At 46.8% G+C, this 14,635-nt stretch overlaps 1 protein-coding gene across 1 annotated transcript; it reads right to left on the bottom strand.

Moving 5' to 3' along the window:
• Positions 1–6,450: 6,450 nt before the first annotated feature.
• Positions 6,451–12,515, bottom strand: LOC130114502 (uncharacterized protein K02A2.6-like; the record flags this gene model as incomplete). The annotated part of the gene is made up of 2 exons (XM_056282380.1): positions 12,401–12,515; positions 6,451–7,133 (listed from the first exon to the last, which is right to left on the bottom strand). Coding segments are annotated over exons 1-2 (798 nt in total), but the record flags the coding sequence as incomplete, so codon positions are not given.
• Between the last annotated feature and the right edge of the window lie 2,120 nt (positions 12,516–14,635).

Here is a 14,635-nt window from a genome sequence, read left to right as displayed (position 1 = left end):
AAGTCAGGGAATGTGACTATATACTAGCCACATGCTGCTAGCTCTCACCACCTAGACCAGCCCAATGTTACAACACACACACACACACACACACACACACACACACACACACACACACACACAGAGTTTGTCATGCAAACAGGCAAGCACGCGTTACCACTAACCATGCATACTGAATCTAACTCACCTTGATTCTTTCCGCGCTCGCAATAGATCTGGATGCAATAGCCTCTGTCAGGGTGATTTGTGTTGTCTGTTGTCCATGCGTTTCAGCCATTCTCCGGGTGTGTTTTGCGGTAAAGTGCTTGTCAATCGATGTTTTACGTTTGTGTTCTACCCACAACGTTGTGGCGCAAAACAGTTTACCCTCGCTTTCGTGCAGAACATCAGGGAATTGCCTTGCACGGTCTATGGCAGTAATGCTAGTTGGTAACTGTGAGACGTTCGTGGCGTATGTCTGAATCTTCACAACAGAAACACGGAAGTGAGTTTGGTGACGTATGGCGCAATGGTTTGCCGGGGGGGGGGGGCTGCTATAATTCCTGAAACTCGCGGGAAACTACGATGATGGGTCAAATTTGCGGAAAAGTTGCGATGATTGCACAAAATTACAAGGTCGCACAGAGTTCACGGAGATTGGCTGAATTTGCGTTAATTGTTGCGATCGCGACATCGCGAAATCCTGGAGGGCCTGATAGATTAAGGTGCAGAGTAAAGGGGGAGGGTAGCACACTTCACATTCTTCTTGCAGATAGGCACTGACACGTGGTCTGATTTCCCAAAGTGAGGTTGTGGGATAGACCTGTACTTAAGCTGCCTGGACCGTGGAGTAACAGTGGTCGAGAGTCTTATTGTCGCTGGTTGGGCAAGTGACATGTTGGTAAAAAAAATATAGCACAGATTTCAGGTTACAGTGGTTAAAGTCCACTGCCACAATTGGAATGTCCACATGGTGCAAGTTGTCCTGCCTGCTAATGGCTCCTTGCAGTTCGCCCAGCGTCGCTGCAGCAGTAGGTTTACGGCGGTAGACAGTAGTTAACAACACGCAGGGGAATTCCCTTGGGAGATAGAATGGTCTGCACCTTATTGTTAGTTGCTCCAATAACTAGCGAACAGGACTACTATTTCCACGTCAGTGCACCATGAATGGTAACAAACATAACACCACCTTCCTTTATCTTGCCAGTAGCCATCATGGAACGGTCCGTGGCGAGCACAGAAAAGCCCTCCGGTTGTATAGCCGTATCAGGTGTATTAAGGCCCTGTCAAGTCTCTGTAATGCATAACACACAACATTCCTTCAACATCCCTATGAGAGCTTATTCGGCAATGAAGTTCGCCCAGCTTGTTGTCGAGGGACTGGACGTTAAACAGCAGTATCCTGAGGAATCGGGGATCGGATATGACGCCGTCGTAGCCTCACCAGGGCACACGCTCCGTTACCTCGACTCCGGCAGCACTATCTGCAGCCATTACTCCATGGGGGCACCAGTTTGTTGTAGGTAATCTCTCTTGCCAAGTCCTGCAGCTTTCAGCTGTTGAGAACGTCTAATATATTGTCCAGTAAAGTCTGGTAATCACAGGTAATTGTGCAAAATGCATTTTGTGCAACAAAATGCAACATATAAAATAAAAACAAACAACAAAGCGGGAGTTGCTCATAGCGAGTCGACATAGTACGGCGCCATTTTCGATCTCTTCACGTGATTGCTCCTCCAGTAGAGCAATGTGAAGATGTTGCTCTAGCGTCAAACTTTGCACATATACCAGAGGCGCCGGAATGGGGGCCACACTATTGTGTTTAGAAATCAAGCCAGGACACAGCGCTGTCGCTCGACACAACCTCTGCGTTGCATTGTTTATTTAGACTGACACAGCGTCACAGACAGACCCGACCAAACAACCCAGAAGCCGCAGGCTTCACCAATCGATCCCAGCACAATAGAACAGCGCCAAATCAAATGCAGCACTGTCGATGTGTGCAGACATAACACCCCCCTCCCGGCAGGATTTAACAAGAACAGAACTATTGGGCATCACACATCAATCAAGGCGCAATAGAACGATGCTATCATTAACTAATTGCAGCACTGGTGATCCAGTGTGCAGACATAACATCAGGAACAGGATTCCAAACATGAAAGGTTGACACAAAGTCCTCTAGGTGGCCAGGGCGTAAACGTGTGCGAACAGGTCGCAAGGCGGCCTGAGGCTGGGCAGGCCGAGGTGGGGAGGGAGAAGGCAGGGGAAGCTGAGGCCCAGGAATGTCTGGGGCCCGTGTAGATGATTCTGAGCGTCTTTGATTTTTTCACCTATATAAAAAAAAAATTTCCGGGACTTGGAAATGTTTTGGCATTATGCAAAATATGCATTTTTGCAAAAATGCACTTATGATCCTAATTTTTTTTTGGTGGTGGTAGGTATTGTTCCAGAGAGGACCAGAAAAATAGCAGAAAATTAAAATAATTACTAGAAGAACCCCGCTACAATGTAGCGGTTTGGTTATCCACCCGTCTAAATCTCCCTCCTCTTCATCCTGTCAGCTAACCGCCCCCCCCACTCCAACTCCCTCCCCCCAAATGCTCAGAATCATCTGAAATGCCGAGAAAAGTGGTTTTTAGCCATTTTTTAGAAAAATACATATTTTTTGCATATTTATGCATAATTATGCATAATTTTAATTTTCTGGGATTTTTCCCTTACTCTCTGGAACAATACCTACCACCTCCAAAAAAAATTAGGATCATAAAAGTGCTTTAGTTTTTGGTCCCGCTATCTACACTAACTAAAACACACACACACACACACACACACACACACACACACACACACACAAACACCACACACACATTCCGAAAATATGTGTAGATAATAATTATGCATAATTATGCAAAATATGCATTTTCGAAAAATGGCTAAAAACCACTTTTCTCTGCATTTCAGCTGATTCTGAGCATTTGGGGGGAGGGAGTTGGATTGGGGGGGGGGTAAACCACTTTTCTCGGCATTTCAGATGATTCTGAGCATTTGGGGGGAGGGAGTTGGAGTGGGGGCGGGGTTAGGGGCAGGGGGAAGGCGGTTAGCTGGCAGGATGAAGAGGATGGAGATTTAGACGGGTGGATAACCAAACCGCTACATTGTAGCGGGGTTCTTCTAGTATAAATATATACTCTTATACTCCCTCTATATAAAACAGGCTACAAACAAAGCACACCAGGCTGCCTACAGTCGAGTACATCGACAACGGTTAAAGTTACCCGTCACAGGCTACAGAAGAACACCATAATTCCTCCGTTCCATTAAGAAATTGAGGGTCATGTAGACCCATAACAACCCAGCCAAAACACATTGGGAGTAACATGCTTTACCTTAATACAGAATCGACCAGAGGCCTGGGGTCAACTGCCTTTGCTGTTCGTCCAGAAATCCACGATGTGGACGGGCGATGACCTGCCTTAATCCAAGATGTGATAAAGGGCATTGGGTCGAAACTGTCCAAACTGTAGTGTTTCCTTATTTTGACAGGTTTAGTCGTTAGCCTGTAATCTACTGATCTGTTGTCGATTGCTAATGCCTTGTTTCGACCTGTAGGGGAATAAAGTGTTGCCTGCGTTCGGCCATTAAAACGTTGGACTTGACTGCAACAACATCGTGTCCGTGTTCTGTTTCTTTCTATTCCTCCTTACAGGTAAGAACGATAGCTGTAATATGTTTCACGGTGTATATATTGTAGCAAAGAGGCCACCCCGTTAGAATTGTACGCTCCTGTTTTACCCATCAGGTACTGCGTTCAGATTGTTAGTGATGTTATTAAATGTTGCAAGTGTTTTATGTGGTTTTATGCGTTTATGTGATTACTGTTTGGTGTGGTGTAATTGTAGTTGTCGTTCTGTTGTGTAGCTTTGGTACTGAAACCATGAGGGGGGGGGGGCAACCACAGGAATTGCTGCAGCCGGTTGCCCCCTGAATTCGCTACAATATGTTTTCTATGCTATAAGGAACACACAGGGAGTAAAATATCAGTGTCTGCAGTAACTTCAACGTGTGAACGTAGTTTGGCTAATCTGGAGATGTTGCTCTGCTGTAGCATGCTAGCTCGCTGCGTTACGTAGGCAGCAGCGCAGTAGATACGTAATGGTCACCATTTAGTGAGGAAGTATCTCGTGACAAAGCGTGTTTGCGCCGCATTCATTTTGTATGATATGGTTACAACAGTAATGCTAAAGTGTTGCAGTTTACGAAATATATCAGTTGAATGTGTGAATGCAAAATTACTTTTATTTATGTTTTAAGTTTAATTGAGATTAAACTGTTCTCAGGGTTAAATGCATAACAGTAGTATCTAGTATTGGAATAATGCAAACATATTATGCTGTTTATTTTAAAGGTGCCATAGGTAATTTTCTAAGTCCGTTCAAGGTGATGAGTCAAAGTATTTTTCGAAGCCAGTTTAAAGCTACTGGTCGTGTATCTACAGGATAACTGAATTATACAACGATCAAGGTGTATCTTGGTCTTCCTCTTTAATTTGCTAGACCGTAGTAACATTACAAAACGACTGCGTTAAGCAGGCACGAAAACACATGAGTGACCCTCTTGCTCTGTCTTCTTCCAAGGGTGCGCACCAGAGTGGCGCGCGTACATTTATACAACATACACGACCAGTAGACATCGAGGGTCAGAGGTCAAACATAAAATACACATTACTGCAAATAAAAACATTGCTTTCGTGTGTATCTCCATACACTACACTCCTCAACTGAAATCTGAACCCAGTACATTTACAGTACAACAACATTTTTTTTCATCTTTTCAATGTTACATTGTTATAACAACAACTGGGTTCTCACAGATTTAATCTATCAGGCGGCTTCACATGCCGCTGGGGCCTCTGGACACCTTCTACAACTGAGGCGGGAGCAGTCTCACTGGATCCTTGCTGCACAACCCTCTCAGTGGATTCTGGAACGTTTACAGGCATCGCTACACTTGCATGTGATACATTTGGAACAACCCTCAGATCATCATCAGATTCACCTGACACATTACAGTTCTCAATCTCAGTATTGATCATTTGATTGACATGTCTGTTGTACACCTTTCCATACACTTTCACAAGATATGTGGCAGGACCAAGTGACTTTACAATGCACCCAGGCACCCATTTAACACCTTCCCCTCCCCTGTGGTTTCAAACCAACACCTTCTGTTTTGGTAGGAAGTGTCTGACTTGTGCCAACTTATCTGCTTGCTTGGACTGTTGACTGTCCTGTCTCTGTTGCATGGACTCTGTGAAATTAGGTTTGGTGAGAGACAACCTCGTTTGATGTGAGAAACAATTCTGCAGGTGTTTTCATCAAAGCTACTTCTGGCCAACGTGAATAGCTATCAGTGACCACTAGGAAGTTGAACTTTCCCTTCTGAGCATAATCTATGTGTATCCTCTGCCAAGGACAGTTAGGCCAGCTCCAATTGTGAACAGGAGCTGTGGCAGTTTGGTGTCTGTTTAACTGGCATGTCTGGCAACTCTTTACCAGTGACTCTATGTCAGAATCAAGGTTTGGCCACCAAAAGTGACTACGGGCTAATGCCTTCATCTTTACCATTCCCTGGTGATTTTCATGCAATTCACATAACATCTGTGGTCTTAACACCTCTGGTATGATTACCCGGAAACCCCACATCACAGTCAGATTCAACAGCCAGTTCAGTGTTTCTTATGAAGTATGGCCTTAACTCATCTTCATTCAAATGCTTTGGCCAACCATTCAATGTAAAGTGCTTCACTCTCTGTAGTACTGCATCAGTCTTTGTCCGTTTTGCAATCTCTTGTGAGGACACTGGCACTTTATCCAAGAAAGAGACCCTAAACACAGAACTATAATCTGAGTCTGCCTCTTGAGTCTGTAGTGGTAAACGCGATAATGCATCTGCATTTGCATGTTTTAAGGATGGCTTGTAACGTATGTCATACTGGTATGCTGCTAAAGTTAATGACCACCTCTGCAGCCTAGCTGCTGCCAATGTAGGCACTCCAGTCTTGGGCCATAGTATCTTTAGGAGTGGTTTGTGGTCTGTAAGCAGAGTAAACTTTCGTCCATACAGATAGTCATTAAACTTGGTCACCCCAAAGATGATACTATGTGCTTCTTTCTCTATCTGGGAATAGTTGACTTCTGTTTTAGTGAGTGTCCTAGACACGTAGGCTATAGGTTTCTCAATGTTGTCTGGAAACTGATGTGACATTACGGCACCTATGCCGTAAGGCGAAGTATCAAATGGCAAAATTCCAGGCAGTTTAGGATCATAATGTGTAAGCACTGGCGCGGCTACAAGCTGTGGTTTAGTACACGCAAACACCTCTTGACATTTTCTTGTCCAATCCCACTCTTTATCTTTATGTAGGAGCTCAGTCATAGGCTTAATCTCGCTGGACAGGTTTGGTATAAATTTGCCATAGTAATTGAGCATGCCTAAGTACAACCTCAATTCTGTCACATTTTTTGGCACAGGAGCTTTGTCAATAGCCTCAGTTTTCTCTTTAATTGGGCGCACACCCTGGGCATCAATTACATGCCCAAGGTAGGCCACACTGTTCTGAAAGAAGGCGCATTTCTCTTTGTTAAGCCTAAACCCATGTTCTTCTAGTCTCTGTAACACTTGTTTAAGATTACGCAGATGTGCGGTGGTATCTGTTCCTGTTATCAAAATATCGTCTAAGTAGCATACCACGCCATCAAGCCCTTGTAATACTTCATCCATACTGCGCTGGAAAATAGCGGGCGCGCTAGCGACCCCATGTGGCAAGCGGTTGCATACATAGAGACCTCTGTGTGTATTGATGGTGACAAACGGCTTACTTTTCTCATCCATGTCGAGCTGAGTGTAGGCCTGCGTCAAGTCAAGTTTAGTGAAATGCTTTCCACCTGCTAAAGTGGAGAATAAATCCTGCGGTTTTGGAAGTGGGTACTGATCTACACCAAGCCACTGATTTACCGTCACCTTATAATCTCCGCAAATGCGCACTGATCCATCTTTTTTCGGAATGCACACTAGCGGCGCAGCCCATTCACTATGCTGCACAGGAGAGATAATTCCCTGTTGTTCGAGTTCGATGAACTTTTTATCCACGGCTTCACGCAGTGCATGAGGCACTGGCCTCACTTTGCAAAATTTTGGTATAGCATCCGGTGATACACGCAAGGATGCAGTGACGCCTTTTGCACGGCCTAGCTCTGCACTGAAAACTGCTCTGTGCTCTGAGCACACTTGCTTCACTGGGTCAGATGCTGCAACGCGATTCACTTTTGACCAATAAGTCGAGCACTCGAATCCAATCACGCCCCATCAGCGCCGGTGCTTTACCACGGGCCACTAGCAAGGGCAGCTGTAAATGCTGCTTTCACACTGCACATTCACTTGGATTTTACCCAACAAAGCTAACGGTTGGTCTGTGTATGTTCTCAATGTAACGTCACATGAATGCAATTTCGACCCTTTCAGTTTCGATTTGTACAGGCTGTCTGAGATAACTGACATTGCTGCCCCGGCATCTACCTCCATGTACATCCTAACACCATTGCATTTTACCATCACCTTGTAAGGTTTCACATACTCACACTCAGTCTTTACTGAATACCAGGCCCGTAGCCAGAAACATATTTTTTGGGGGGGGGGGGGGTCGGGCAACACTGCCGAAAGCTACCGGTAAATGAAATTCCCACACTGTATACTATAGCCTAATACCCAACCGTATGGTAAATGTCAACGTATTAATGGCCCATAGATAATCATCAATGCATTAATAAATAAAAGTGGGTCTTACCTTATAAAAGCAGGTCCAATCATCTTTTTTGTCTGCAAAAGATGTCCAGTACCTCTTCCGGCGTCACCACAATGTCTCTGTGCTCCGAGAGCAATGTCAGTCCATGAAGCCGTCTTTCCGTCATTGTACTGCGCATTTTGTCCTTGATCCTTCCCAGACGGGAAAAACATCTCTCGACATGGGCACTGGTGACAGGAAGCGTGGTCAAAACGCGGAGAAGCTTGAAGAAGCTTGGAAACAACTCACTGTTGCAGGCATTTAATGCCTCAATGGCATTTTGTGGAACATAAGTTGCATCTTTCCATTTATCCCGCCAGGTGTCAATTTCTGACTTTACAACTTTCGGATGCGGTGACACTTCATCTGGATACAGGTTTGAGAGCGCTTGAGCTGAGCTGTCGTTCAGCATGCTGACCTTAGATGGCAGTAAGGAGCAGAGGTTGGAGATCACATTTCTGTGTTTGCTGAAGCGTTCCTTCATCTGTGATGAATAAAAGTCAAGCATGACTATGAAAAGCTTTTGCCGGTAGTGATTTTCACAGGCCTTCAATGGATCCTCATTGCAGTCCGCGCCTCTTCATGGTCGAAATTCAACCCCATACTTGGCTGCTTGGGAAGAGGTCTTTTGGAAAATCTGCCTGAACTCCATCTCAGAGTTAGCCCTCATCTCATCTACCTGCTTAATAACAGCATCAGCAGCTGAAACGCAACTCACCAAGTCACAATTTTCCTTCTGAAGGAAGGTGGACAGGTGGTAGGTTTTTGCAAGCATCTTCTCACTCACATTCATGGACAGCATGAATTCTGCATTGTCAATTGAATTAAAGAGCTGAGTGGCTTTGACAGATGTGTCTCCTGTGAAGGTTTCACTGATTTTCTGCAGGCTGGATCGCGCAGGGTCTAAAAGCTCGTTGAATGTAAATATTGCGTCGTGGCGTTCGACCCATCTCGTTTCACACAACTTCGTCAGTCGCGTTTTCTTGCAGTCGGGTAAAAGACGCTCCGTCTCGTGTCGCAGACTGCATGCAGACCGCAAAGCCGAATCATGGAAAAAAGTGCAGATTTCCGAGACAATTCCAAAGCAATTTCTCACCATTTGTACAGTGCAGCACTTGTTTAGGACCAAATTCAAACTGTGGCTGGCACAGTGCACATAAACTGCTTGCTTGTGCTTCGCTTTGATTTTAGCTTGGGCACCATTTAAACGGCCACTCATGGCAGATGCGCCGTCGTATCCCTGCCTGGCCACGTAAAAACTGTAAATCAACGCCTGCATTTGTCAACTGACTTTCGCTTGAATTGGCGATTGCCTCCCCGGTTAACTTCTCGATATCAACAAAGGACAAACAATCCTCTCTGATGCTATATTGGCTGTCATGCTGGTTCAGTATCTGACACAGACAGAAAGCTGCTCCCGCCCTGAAACATCTTTCATTTCATATGCCAACACAGCGAAACACTGCGCGGAGTTTACTTTCTGCACCAGTTTGTTTGTTATCACATCTCCAATTATGCTGATTATTTCATTTTGTACATCAGGACTGCAGTAGCTAGCGTTTGCTGCACATTTACTCAAGTGTTGTAACAGTACTGTGTCGCCAGATGTAGCCCTAAACCTGAGTAAAGCCCTGAAATTTCCGTCATTGTGAGTTGGCTCATTCAATGTCACTGGTCCTGAATCAATATCACCTCTCAGGGCGAGTTCTTGGCGACCGCAAAAAATCAACGTTGCAATGATGCTTTTGAGTTTTTCTCTGTTTTCTTGGACTCGCTTTTTTCTCTCAGAATCTAGCCTCAGTGAAATTGCATCCATTTTATTGTTGAGAACCATTTGGAAATTGTCCGCTTTCAAACTTGCATCCTTGTGATATGCCTTTTGTGCATGGTCTTTGAACGTCTCTAAAGCATGTTTCCAGTCTGAGAAGTGGACATTAATTAGCTTGCCAGCTTTTCTGTGCCCACATGCTCGACTGCAAACGCAACACAGTGCTTACAAAAACAACCGTCGGACCTTGTTGAGTATACTAGCCAGCTAAACTGGTCAATCCCATGACGTTGGAAACGTAGTTTACCTCCTAGTTTTGTAGGGAATGTTTATCCGATATTGGCCGTCCAGTCCAGTGAGTATATTTCTCTTCTCTGTTCGTCTGATATTTTCCCACCAATATAATCCACAAAGTCGTGTGAAAACGTTTCCGAGGTAGAGGACGGCGGGCGGGTCGGCTAACTCTGGCTCCGTTTCCGAGGAGGAGGGCAGTGGGTCTGCTAACACTTGCTCCGGAAAATCGGTAACGTTAGTGACCAGATCATCTGTAATGTTCTTTTTTTCTTTTTTGAGTCGGGACACGGTGAAACAAAAAAATCACGGATTTTACGAATATTAACTTTAGTGCGCTTGCCTGATTTACAGGTAGCTTTCGGCGGCTCCATTGCTTTTGAAAAGCAAACTATAGATCGACCATTTAGCTAGCATAACCAGTGGCAGGTTGCTTAGCTGACTCGTCAGACCCCTGAGCCAATCAAAAGCGTGTGATTTTATTTGTTTTACGAAACAGACCAATAACATACATCATGTTTGGATAGATGCAGTGTATGAGTAGGCTAGAGGGGCGGTGACAAATAATCAAAACGATAACTAAATAATTATTGGTGCCATTTCAGACGGGCCGTGGGGTTTCGGGGGGGGGTTCAGACACGAAAACCACCTACCTGGCTACGTGCCTGCTGAATACAGTCTCATATCAGTTCCTGAGTCCGGTTCGCGAGTTGCATCTGCCTGGTCCAAAAAGTTCCCCTCCGGGCCGCCTTTGGTCTGAGGCGGGCTGGCAGACGAATGTCCAGCAGATCCCTTGGTCCCTACCGGCGTCGGTGCGCTTGTTCTGACAGGCTCGCTCCAGATGTCCGTTCTTTCCACATCCGCAACACTGGAAGTCTTTGAAGCGGCAGCTCCCCGGTCCGCGTCCTTTCCCTAGGCACCTGTAGCAGGCCTGGTGGCTGTCGATGACCTCCCTCTGGTTCCGCGCCGTCCTGGGCTCTCGGTGTCTCCGCACTCCGACATGATCCGCTCGCTTATGCAGAGATGACTGTCCCTTCTGCATGCTTTCTAATCCAGAATTCGTGCATTCGAAATTGTTCGTTAATTGCACCATCTTTTGCCATGTTAATCCCTCGCCAATGGCGGCATTCAGCAACTTTCGACGTAGCTCTTTGTTAGATGTCCCACACACGAGCTGATCTCGAAGCTGCTCCTTGAGGCTCGCGCCAAATGTGCATGTAGAAGCTAATCCTTTCAAGCTAGCAACGTAATCAGCAAAAGTCTCTCCAGACTGTTGCTTCTAAAAGCAAATCTTTCCGCCAATACTTTCTTCTTTGGCGTGTAAAAATCCCGCAACGTCTGTAGCAAGGTTGCAAAAGCAACTTCACTGAACTTTTTCGGTGATATCAAGTCCTTTAGCAAGGCAAAATTCTTCAGTCCAACCACGGACCAAAATACGGCTCTTCTCCTATCTTGCTCAGTTTTGTTAGCAGACAAGAATTGCATAAGCCTTTCTTCATAATTGTCGAAGGTTTCCGCCGTTTCGTCGAACTGCAGCCCTATATCTGTACTATACAGTGCCATCGTGTACGTTAGCTGCTAAGCTGCTAGCATCGTTCAAAAAATTACCCGTCGAGACGGGAGCAACCCGTTGCACATAAAAATAAAGAGGAAAATCCCATCCTCGTCGCCAAAATTTGTCGTGTATCTACAGGATAACTGAATTATACAACGATCAAGGTGTAGCTTGGTCTTCCTCTTCTATTTGCTTTTATTTGCTTACAAAACGACTGCGTTAAGCAGGCACGAAAACACATGTGTGAACCTCTTGCTCTGTCTTCTTCCAAGGGCGCGCACCAGAGCGGCGCGCGTACATTTATACAACATACACGACCAATAGACAGCGAGGGTCAGAGGTCAAACATAAAATACATATTACTGCAAATAAAAACATTTGCTTTCGTGTGTAGCTCCATACACTACACTACTGTAAAGATATCCCTTTCCTAATGCTGTTTTAAGACGCTGTAAATATATTTAGCTTATTCTGGTTAAATGTCCAATGCAGATATTTTTCTGATTTATATCCATTGTGTTTTATGTGTTGTTTAAGGTAACATAAAGACAATATTTGTATTTTTCATTGTGACAATTGACAATACTATATTTTTCTAATTGTGTACTTTCTTATAGGGACAATGCAATGTTTATTGAGAAGCTTGGTGAACATGTAAATATGAAAGTTTTGGAAAATACATTCCAACATCGGACTTGACTGCAGCATCATCGTGTCTGTGTTTTGTTTCTTTCTATTTCCCCTTACAGGGGCGTAACACGTGCCAGGTACCTTTTCAGACAGAAGAAGGGTTTTTGCGTCCCTGCAAGCAAAGCACCCTGGGCTTCCGTACTTAACGAACAGCCATGTATATAACGGCTCTTCCAGTCTCTCTATTGCTGGCTGTTCCAGTTTGACGGGAGAGAGGAGCAAGAGAGGGTAGGATCGTGACCAGCCGCGGCCTCTTCCTCTGACGAGCTGTTACCTCCACCATCTTCATCCAGAGAGGACTTTTCTTCAGCTTCTTCCTGCTGCGTTGGCACCCCGGTGGGCGCTGTGCTAACAGCGGTCGCAGGGCTTGCAGCAGGTGACTCGGTCATGCTAACATCACTAGAACATGATTTCTTAGTGAAACCAAATGTCACAGTCTCTCGCCCTTGACATGAAAGCGTTTGCTGTCACAGCCTCTCACCCTTGACATCAAAGCTTTCGCCCCTGACACCTGCTGACCCCCCTGTCACAGCCCCTTCCCTTGACTTGCCCTTGACATCAAAGCGTTCGCCCGTGTCACCTGCTACACCAGCTGACACCTGCTACGCCAGCTGACACCTGCTACACCAGCTGACACCTGCTGAGCCCCCCTTCACCCCGGCAATCGCCCTCACCCTTAAAAGGCCTCCACTATGGACCAGTCTTCGCTGGAACGTCGCCATTCATGGACTTCTGGCTGCCTACCTACCTGCCACAGAGCCACCTCCTGCTCTACCCCCGAGATCGGTCACTTCAATAAAGACTGGATTCTTCCCTTACCTGGTTGTCCCGTCTGCTTTTGGGTTCTTTCCCGATACGTGACAGTACGTTCCAGCCACTATGGACCCAGCAGACCATTCCACCACAGACCTGGCCACGGTCTGCCAGGCTGTAGCCAACCAGGAATCGGTCCTCGGCCAGCACAGCCAGGTGCTACAGGAGATGGCTGACGCCCTCCGTGAGCTCGGCTCAAAGATCTCCGGAATCCAGACCCAACTTGGTGCCTCTGCTAGCCCGGGACCCGCCCCTCCAGCTCCGCCACCCCCAGCATCATCAACTTCAGCTAAGGAACCATGGGTTGCCCCGCCCGATAAGTATGATGGAGATTTTGGACTTTGTTGCCCTTTTTTGATGCAGTGTGAGATTGTGTTTAACCAGCAGCCCCAGTCATATTCCACGGATGGAGCCAAAGGCGCTTACATCATGGGTCTTCTCCGGGGAAGCGCCCTGGATTTGGCTACAGTGGTGTGGGAGATGCGGGCCTCCACTTCCTCATCCTACGCTGAGTTCACCACTGCCTTTCGCCAGGTTTTTGATCATTCCCGTGCGGGGAAAGGATGCATCAAAAAGACTGATCTCTCTCCGCCAGGGTTCCCGCAGCGTCGCTGACTACTCAGTTGAGTTCCGTACGCTATCAGCGGAGAGCGGATGGAACAACGAGTCCTTCCAGGCCGGCTTTTCCAACGGTCTCAGCGAATCCATAAAGGACGAATTGGTTTCCTACCCCGAGCCTGGAGGGTTGGAGGAATTGGCTACCCTGGCCATTCGTGTGGACAACCGTCTCCGGGAGCGGAGGCGAGAGAGGACGCGCCGCTTTCCTGGTCACAACCACTTACCACGGGCCACACCTCCAAACTCTGGGGGCCGAGCTCGCTCGCCTGAGGCTGACGTCCTCCGAGAAAGCCCGAGGCGTGACTCTTCCCCAGCTTCGGAGCCGATGCAACTCGGCCGCTTCCGGCTCAACCGGGAGGAGCGTCAACGCCGCATCACCGAGAACAGCTGCTTGTATTGTGGTCAGCCTGGTCACTTTCTCGCCTCCTGCCCTCACCATCCGTCAAAATTAGCAGGCTCACGAGGGAGGGGGAGTATCCTCGTGAGCCCAACTGTCTGCTCTCTGTCTCCTCGTCCACGTACCCAGTTGCAAGCGACCATCAGTTTTAAAGGTCAGTCCACTAAACTTTGGCTTTAATTGACTCTGGAGCTGATGAAAGCTTTTTGGATGCAAGTGTTGTGAAGCAGTTAGGTCTTGCCACTGTGAGTCTGGACCAGCCTCTTGAAGCTAATGCCCTGGATGGACGTCTCCTGGCCCGGATAACCTCTAAGACCGAGCCTGTGCGCCTCCTGTTGTCGGAAACCATCAAGAGGAGTTAAGTTTTTTTGTTATCAATTCTCCATTTGCTCCCATTATACTTGGTCATCCTTGGTTGGTTAAGCATAGTCCCCATATTGATTGGTCATCGGCCAGAATTTTAAGTTGGAGTCCCGTCTGTCATGCCTTATGCCTCCAGTCTGCTCTGCCTCAGTCTGTCCCCTGTCGGGTGTCAAGCCCTGGCTCCAGGAATGCCAAGCCCGATGCTCTGTCTCGTGTGCATGGGAAGGAGTCTGAGCCCAGGCTCCAACCTGACACAATCGTTCCCTCTACCTGTGTGGTTGCGGCGGCAGCTGTCACCTGGAACATTGAAAGGGAGGT

Source organism: Lampris incognitus, chromosome 6 (assembly GCF_029633865.1).
Source record: "Lampris incognitus isolate fLamInc1 chromosome 6, fLamInc1.hap2, whole genome shotgun sequence".
NCBI classification, from domain to species: Eukaryota; Metazoa; Chordata; class Actinopteri; order Lampriformes; family Lampridae; genus Lampris; species Lampris incognitus.
This window is presented reverse-complemented; position numbering and strand designations above follow the sequence as displayed.